Consider the following 9,276-nt stretch of genomic DNA (forward strand, 5'->3'; position numbering starts at 1 on the left):
GTATTGTGACTACTACTCGGTACATCTGTGACCATGTTGTAGAAGGCTAAAACGAATGATTAGTTTTACATAACAGGGAAAGAAAGTTAGATTTTGAGGAGAAAAAATTAATAAATAGCTTAAAAAAACAAAAAAATATCTTAGAACAAATGAAAGAATGAGTACAGTAGTTGACACGGTTCTGAAAGAATAAATTGAAACAGAATGGTTTAGGGTTAGAGGGAAAATGTCAACTAGAGAGGTTCAAAGTGAAATGAGACAAGACAGGCAGAAAGAACAAAGAAAGACAACACAATGCTGAAGAGGGTGACAGAAGAACAGCCCAGGGTAAAAGTAGCAGAAAGTTTAGGTGAGAATGGAGAACCAGGTGCAGATGAGGTAAAAAGATGTGTCTTTGGAGGAGATTAAAAAAGAAGCTGATGTGGCAAGAGCTGCTCATAAGAGTTGTGAAAAGAGATAGCACCTTGTTCACATTTATTATCTCACAATCTAAGGACCAAGTCTGTAGTGGCGTGGTATTTTAGATTTTATTAAACTGCTGAGGAAATGGTTATTGAAGATAGCTTCTGTCTGCAGAACATAGAGAGTCCATGCAAAAGGAGGAATTAAGAACCTAATTATATTTTCCACATATTAGCATATTTTTGTGTCAAGTTTAGAAGAAATTAAGTGTAAATTGTAAAAAGTTAAGTCTAATGACGTGTGGTAATAGGTAATGATTTTCGAGCATTCAAAGTTCAGTAAGAATAACAAATCAAAGAATTACTATGAACATTTTCTCTCTTTTTTTAAGACGACTGTCCAGTAGTGACACACGTCTAATGTACAAAAAAAAAATCGGATAAGTACTAGATGAATTCAAAAATGTTTTTTTCTAAAACATACATTACTATTGATAGACAGGATGTAATGTTCATAATGCACACCTTTTATACATAGCCTATGTTTTGAATTAAAAGTTGGGAGAGTTATATATGAACTACTACATACTAGAAGAAGAAAAAGAAATGTTTGTTTTGGTCAGGACATTTAATACTTCATGAGAAATTCACAGAACTCCTGGGAAGTTTTTAGTTCTTAAAGGGGCAATATCATATAAAATCAACTTTTCTGAGCTTTATATCATGTTTTATTGTTATCCCCTCATCAAAAACATACACATAGTCTCATTCATTCATGTTTGGGAACTCCTGTAGTGTCCTGAGGCAGCCAGTCTGGGGAGCAAGAACGACCAGTTGGGCCTAGAACCGCCTTTTAGGTGCAGCTCCTCCTCTGGACGGTGTCTCCAAACCGAGCTTCCCCATCACAGAACACACACACCCACCCGGCCCCATGCAGAAATTGGCAGGACAGAAGTTGAAGGTGGTTCTTAAAGAGACAGAGGCCATTTTCAAGGCGTTCAGAAACGGATATGATGCAATGTAAAATTTATTTTTGATTTACACATATAAACATAATTTTAATAACAACTGAAGGTGACATAGTTACTTTATTATGGTATAGAATTTAAATATATGCCTGAGAAACACATTCACCCCTTTAAGTCTACCTAGCTCCAGCTGTGATTTAGTGTAAGGTGCAAGCAGCATCTTGGTCAGACAGGGATTAGAATCTTCTCGCTTGACCATAATAAGTCAGCTCTTCGATTTATCTCTCTGTTGTTCTGTCTTCCAGTGGATCTTGGGTCATCTGTGATCCAGCTGAAAGTCAGCAGGAGATCAGGCAGAGATTAAATCTGCCACTGATTAATGTAAGAACACTTTTCATAGAGCTTCAGAGGTCATAGACAGCAACGGAACAGACATGATGATGTCCTCAAGGTTTTAAAACAGTTTCTCATATTTACAGGTTTTTAATTCATTTCCCGTAAGTCAACACATCTATTTTATTCAGCTTTCAGTCTTTGTAGCACAAATGCGAAAGAGGTTCAATGTCAATGTCAATTTTATTTATATAGCACATAAAAACAACAGAAGTTGGCCAAAATGCTTCACAATTAAGCCAAATAAATAAAACAATTGAGCAACACACAAATGTAGACAATAAAATCTATTTAAAATACAGAAAAACGTTAAAAACTTTATCATTTAAAAGAATCTCAAACTCTACCAGAATGAAAGGCCAGGGAGTAAAAGTGAGTTTTAAGTAGAGATTTAAAAGTCTGAACAGTCTCAGCAGTCCGAATGCTAAGAGGTAAATCATTCCAGAGTTTTGGTGCAGAGACTGCAAAGGCCTGATCACCTCTAAACTTTAGCCTTTAGTTTCAGCAAAGAACAAAAACTGCACTGCAAAGTGAATCAAGGACATGAAATGAATAAAACATTTATTATGCAAGTGAATATTTTAAAACAGGATTTAAAAAGGATTTCTGCTGTGACATGTCCAATTATCCAGTTTATGTGGTGGATTATTAAGGCTGAAGTCAAATAACAAGCTTATTTGAAAAATATTTAACCAACACTGTTATTTGATACCAGTATGACCTACCCACCAAAATTTTATTGTGAAGTGTAATAATAAATAATGTTTCTTTAACATTTTTGGGAAGGAAAGCTAAAGCAATAGCATATTGAGTTTCAACATTTTCTGTCTGAGATAAATTTATTATTTTCTCCCAAGAAGAACCTCAACATCCTCAGAACTGCCCCTTTGAGTTTTGTCTTTTGTTTTTTTGCCAACGCCACCAACCCAACATGGGCAGTTTACCTTCTCTGTGATGATGCCAGTAGGGATACTTAACAGTGCTGTGTTCACATCTTCTAGCTTTGAGTAGACTTTCATAGAGTACTTTATCACTTAGCCTTAGCAAGTCGTGCGAGGCATAGGTGTCACAATCTCCATTTTCAGGATGACTGCCCTCAGGGGCTTTTCACAGGATCTTAGTACCCATACTCATATGTTGGGGATGATGACGATACACTGTCGGCCTGGCTCACCCTTGATGTAGCTTCTTTGTTATATCTCTTCAATCAGCAGATTTAGCTCCAAATGTTGGAACACAAGTTCCAAAGTTGTATCTGAGTCAGTCTGGATTTTTGGTATTGAAATTTCATTAGTTCCTGTATCCTTCTCTTATACATGTGAATAAACAAACTCCTTTTCATCATGTGTGATACCTGACTCCAATTGCAGCGTATGTTGTATTTTTAGTAAATGGATTTGTATATCAAGAGTTAATTCACCTCTAAGTTTCGATATATAGAGACAGAAAACTGTTGAATTGTGGAAACTAAGAATAACAGAAACATTTTTAACCAAACTCTTGTATGTTTGAAGTCTTATCTTTTCAGAAGGACTAAACGACGAGCAACACCTGAGGTATTGTTTACTTTAATTTCCCTTCCACTAAAAAAAATAGCATTTTCATCCAATCTCTCATAATCACAAAATACATTTCACCATCTTCACACACAATCTGTAATTGCCATATTGGTTTCAATACTAGACCCATTTCCATTTCCCACCATTTACGTTTTGTATTTTGGTTTGGTTTTTAAATTTGTACTACGTAGCTGTATTCAGGTGAAAAGCAGACGAACATTATTTAATAAAATTACTTTGCTTTGTTTATTGGCTAAATATCAAATTCATAAATCAAAATGTATGCAATTCCCAGCCGTCCTTCCTGTTTTAAGTTAGAAACTAAGGATGCACCGATACCAGTTTTTCTCAGAGTACCGATACGAGTACTTACTGATTGCACAGTGATTATAAAAACACATTTTTTAAATTAGAATTTAGTATGAAATCAGATACATATGAGCGGTTTACAACCCTGGTCCTTCAAGAGCATAATCCTGTATGTTTTAGTTGTTTCCCCAGGTTTTTAAGTTCTGCAGAAGCCTGTCAATCACCTATTCATTTAAATCAGGTTTGCCAAAACAGAACATCCAAAACATGTAGGATAGTGGTCCTTGAGGAACCACTGGTCTAAATGTTCATACCGCATTTCTCAGACATTTACGCCTGAGACGTGGGGGTATACAATTTGATCCAAGTAATAAACATACTAACATTGAGTCATGCAATTTCAATTCAATTTTCACTTCAATTCAAAAAATGTATTAATTTCATTAAAAAAATAACTATGTGCAATAGAAAACAAAGAAAATACACAAATCAAAATAAAATGAAAGGTAGCAGAAGAAGAATAAATTTTATGTCTGCCCCTTTTATCCTCAGAATATATTCTAACAAAACATAATTTACAAAACAATACTAAATAAAAATAAAAACATCAACTCAAAGCAACTCATATAACTTCTCATTTTACTTTTTCATATGCCTTCAACAAACTAGCTTTTATCTGTCTCTTAAATACTGTATACAGTATACATAGATATGGCATTTGTAAGATCATCCTCCAGACCATTCCACAATCCTATACCCTGGTTTAAACTATACCCTGGATTAAAGTATATCTTTCTCTCAAGGAAGTACGAAAATTATGGCATCACAAATCTTTCCATCCTCTTTAGTTTATAACAACTGTATCTCTTAACAAAATTTGCCTGAATGTTGGAAGGTAATATGTTTCTGTGAACCTTGTACATAAGCAGTAAAATATTATAATCAACCAAATCAAAGAATTTCAAAATTTTCAGTTAGCAAAATAGTGTATTTGATGGATGGTTGTAATCGTTTCTAGCGATAATTCTTTAATTCTTATGGCTCTTTTCTGTAAAACAAAAATCGGATTTGTAATTGTTTTGCAAGCTTTACCCCAGACTTCAATACAGTAAATTAAATGTGGAAATATTATTGAATTTTACAACACAAGCAGAGCCCTGTCATTGAATAACTCCCTGATTTATACAGTACTCCAATAGATTTAGATATTTTTGTTCGTAAATAATGTATGTGAGGTGTCCATGTCAGCTTGTCATCATTGATGACAAGCTGACATGGACAGCTTGTCATCAATGGTGACACCCAGAAATTTCACCTCACTGACTTTACAGATCTCAGTACAATCTACTTAAAATGAAAAATCAACAGTTGTCATCCTATTACTAAATGTCATGTAATTTGTTTTATCCAAATTTAATGACAATTTTTTTGTTGAAACCAATTTTGTATTTTGTTCTCAAATTCTTTCTGTACCATCTCAAACATTTTTTCTATATCTTTACCTAAACAAAAAAAAAATGTTGTATCATCAGCAAATAAAACACATTTGAAAAGTCCTGACACATTTACTAAGTCATTCACATTTAAAATAAATAACTTGGGTCCCAGTACAGAGCCCTGAGGGACTCCACATGTGATATTACCAAGTTTAGATCTTACACCATTTATCTGTACAAACTGTTTCCTATCTTTCAAATAACTAGATACCCATTGTAGTGCCGACCCTCTAATACCATATTTACTTAATTGTTCAAGAATACTGTGATCAATTGTGTCAAATGCTTTCTTTAAAACTACATAAATACTTACACAGTACTATTTTTGATTGATAGCAGTTATTTAAATCCTGAAGCTCCACACATCTTCAGCTACAGAACAGAAATCCAGTTTCTTCTTTTTTTCTTATTTTCCATCCTCTGGATGACTGAGAATCCACAGAAATATTTGATAATAATGTTGGACCTTGTCAATACTAAAGTTCTGGATTGATACTTTATTTCCATGTATGGAAATTTTCCAGGTTGTCCAGTGCCCAACCTTTTGACAGAATCAGGTTGTCCACAACCTTCACAATAATTAAAAATAAATCTTAAGAAAAATGTAATTTAATGAGTATGTTGCACTACATACAAAATTTATCTTGTACAAATGTCAGCCAGGTTGTCGACTGCTTGGAATTTCCAAGTAAGAGTGACAGACTAAAGCATTTCTACTGAGCTATTTTAGGATGGCTTATCTTGCTTTGCTTTGATGTTGAGTGTTTTAGATGTTATCTTCTTATACTCCTTTTCTGTTGTTAAATTGTTAAATGAAATATGTGCCTGCCTTTAGGTAGGAGTAATCGCCCATTAATGATGCATTTTTTGTCAGGTTCCTAGTGCCTTTCACCTACATCTGTACTGTTGCATTCAAGTCATTGTACCAGTTTTTCTGACTTCATTTGTACAGTGTTACCCGTGTCACCTTTTGAGTATTATTTCCAGCAGTTTGTTGCTTGCCTTGTAAGGTTAGAAATGAGGTCAAGTCATAGACCAAAGCTAGTGGTAACTCTTGAGAATCACATATTTATTCAAGGACACTTAAGCAGGTAACTTGAGGTCAAAGAGGAAAATTCTAATCAAAGGGTCGTATAATGTTTTCAGACTCTATGTTCCCAGCTGAATGTGGAGTCATGTGTGATTTCACTTTCAATTGTATGAATGTGGAGAAATAACAAATGTTTTCTTTCCAAAATCCTACACTCAGGAAAAACTGCTCCTTATTTTTTAACCAAGAGCAGCCTGAAAAATTTATGAACAGTAAAGTTACGCATAAAGCATTGCATTTTTCAATTATGATTTAGTTTTTTAGTTCATTGCATTAAATTTAGGATTTATTTATGTGGAATCCTTCTGCATCTATAATCAATTATAGGATCTAAGCAAGAGCTTAAGGACATCAGCTGTAATCTTTCTTTGAAAGTCGCATGTTTTTCAAAGATTAGTAGATGTTCTCAGTTAGGGATTTCTTAAAATTTTATTAATTTTTTTCTTGGCACAGTACAGTGCTTGACGGGTTATGCTCACAGATTAAGTATTAAGAGATTGTGTTTTATTATATTTGCTGGATGCTTTTAATAAATATTGGGCATGATTGAAAGTCTTTCTCACTATGGGCTTCCTGAAACATGTTTGAAGCACATCTGATTTTGGAAAATGCATGCATTTATAAACCGTGCTCAAAATTGTGCGCTAATTATTTTTGTGTGCTACTACTTGTTGAAGTTAATCTTTTTGAGACTTGATTTTATGAGAATTTTAATTGTACAGTTAATTCAGTTTCTTTGCCATTCACCTCTTTAACAGGGATCCTTAAAAAGTCTTAAAAGGCATTGAATTCATCAATTCAAATATAAGGCTTTAATTACCTTTAAAATGTCTTAAATCAATCTTTTATTGATCTTAAAAATGTTAGCACATTGTAATTAGAATGATTGTAATTAGTCTTAAATATTAAAATAATTTATGACAGTAATTTATTTGTAAAATAACTTACTGAATGCCTTTTGCAGCTAGTTGTTTTGTGTTAAAATAAACATTTGAGTGAAATTGCTGCTGTTTTTTTCCCATTTGTGTTTATTGTAGAGTTGGTCTTAAATTTAGTTTCAGGTGGCATTAAAGAGGTCTTAAAGTCTTAAATTTAACTTGCCTTAAGAGTTACCATTGTATTAGGTGTCAAAATCAATGGAACAATTTGATAGCTCCTAAAAATAGAACCTATAATTCATTTTGTGCTGCCCTTCTGGGATAAACACCATTCAATTTTCTCTACAGGTAAAAGAAACATGATCAGCCTGGAACATATAAACTCCAGCAGTGTAAATTCATATAAAAAATAAATTTCTGCCTCCCAGTCCTAAAACTTGATTCTACTTCTGTCATCCTCCAGATATTTCTCCTTCTCTATCTCTCTTCTTTTTTCATTTTTATATCCTCCCAGCCCTTCATCAGTCTCTACTCATCGTCTTTAATGATGCCTTGTCTCTCCAAGCCAACTGTCGGTCTGTCTGTTGTGTAGATGAAGTCTTAATGATTTATTTGCAGTGGTTTATTTTTAGAAGAGATGTTACTGCTGTCCCAGAAAATCTTTATTAGATCTTCTGGTTTTTATGGTCCCTGGAATTTTATTTTTGCCAGCTAAATATGGTGCACTGTGGGATCACCATGTCTGAAGCGTCATGTCTTCTGGGTTTATACTCACATTCATGTTAACAGGTCCAGCCATGTGCAGTGAAAGTCAAATGTTCCTCTGGGGATACTACAGCATGGAAGAGTATGTTAGCACTGACTCAACTGAATATACAACCTACTTTATTTTAAGTCCTTCAGGTGAGTCTGTATTTCTGAGGCAAACAGTAGTTAATCCAAAATCAGGTTTATGGTTTCAGATCATCGTTGGCTGTGAATCAGTGTGGTTCATTTACCTTAAATATGATCATTTTTATTTTATGAGCTTTACACAACTGTGTCTGTTCATCTACCAATTCTCTTCCTTTTATCTGTAGTCACATTTTCACCAAACCTGAATACACATTCACTTTTCAACTTGTTTACACATTTCACCAGTTATGATTTACTGCTGATAACTTTAACTCCTCCATTTTTTCCCCCTCCACTCTTTAAAACCCCTTATTGGACCTTACAATTTTCTCAACATTTTTGAACTTCTCCATGCTCCCTTTCTCAATCCTTGTGCTGGTCATTTTAGAAACATCCACTGAGTCAGTGAAGGTGCTACATGTTGTGACTTTTTTTGCTCAACTGCCATGCCCGCTTCTTGGCCCAACCAATGAGCCTGATTCTTAGGTCAGCCTTAATCCCAGTGGCTTCTTCTGAGTCAGAATCTTTTTTATTTGTTGACAGGCCAGTAAATGTATTTTGTTTGTTTTAAACAGATGCATAGTTGTACTTGTGAATTACTTTGTGTTTTCTAACAGCATATTGATGATCACTTTGGGGAAAGACTAGTATATTTTTTTTCCTGTGGCTATAGCTGTTTGGAAATTATGCCTTATTGGATTTCCAGCCATGGGGTGCTGAATGAGCCAAACTATAAGGGCAGGAAAGCTTCTACCTTTGGAAACAATTTAACTTTGCAAGAACAGCTTGCATTTTAATTTTACACTCTTGGGAAAAACTGTTTTTTGGCAACTTGTGCAGCTTGAAAACCTGAAAAACTGTTTTATACTACTTGTTTTATAAAAACATAAATTTACGTGACTCACCTGCAATTATGGCAATAAATTTACACATACATGAATATTTAATTGCCTAACTACATCCTAGTTAAGGACTCCTCATGAGTCCTTAACTCATAATTATCAATAAAATTATTATTGATAATAAGTGATCAGAACTGTGTGCAGCAGATGATCTGAGTCCAGAGTTCTCAGTTTGAAACCTTCTGGAGCTCTTCTGTGTGACTCTAGGTGTGACAGAGTGTGGATGGTTGATTGTCTCTTTTGTGTCCCTGATGGAGACTGGAGACCTGTCCAGGTGTCTCTGGTGAACTGGAGTGGAGACCTGTCCAGGTGTCTCTGGTGAACTGGAGACCTGTCCAGGTGTCTCTGGTGAACTGGAGACCCGTCCAGGTGTCTCTGGTGAACTG

General features: G+C 34.6%; 1 protein-coding gene across 1 annotated transcript in view; it reads left to right on the forward strand.

Moving 5' to 3' along the window:
• The window catches only part of LOC106525091 (kinesin-like protein KIF20B), a gene marked incomplete at its 5' end in the record, with an annotated part of 32,220 nt that overhangs the window by 11,811 nt on the left and 11,133 nt on the right, over positions 1 to 9,276 (forward strand). Inside the window, 1 exon segment of the mRNA XM_014019203.1 lies at positions 3,277 to 3,318. Coding sequence (XP_013874657.1) covers positions 3,277 to 3,318 — 42 coding nt within the window.

The sequence above is a fragment of the Austrofundulus limnaeus genome, unplaced genomic scaffold (assembly GCF_001266775.1).
Source record: "Austrofundulus limnaeus strain Quisiro unplaced genomic scaffold, Austrofundulus_limnaeus-1.0 Scaffold211, whole genome shotgun sequence".
NCBI classification, from domain to species: domain Eukaryota; kingdom Metazoa; phylum Chordata; class Actinopteri; order Cyprinodontiformes; family Rivulidae; genus Austrofundulus; species Austrofundulus limnaeus.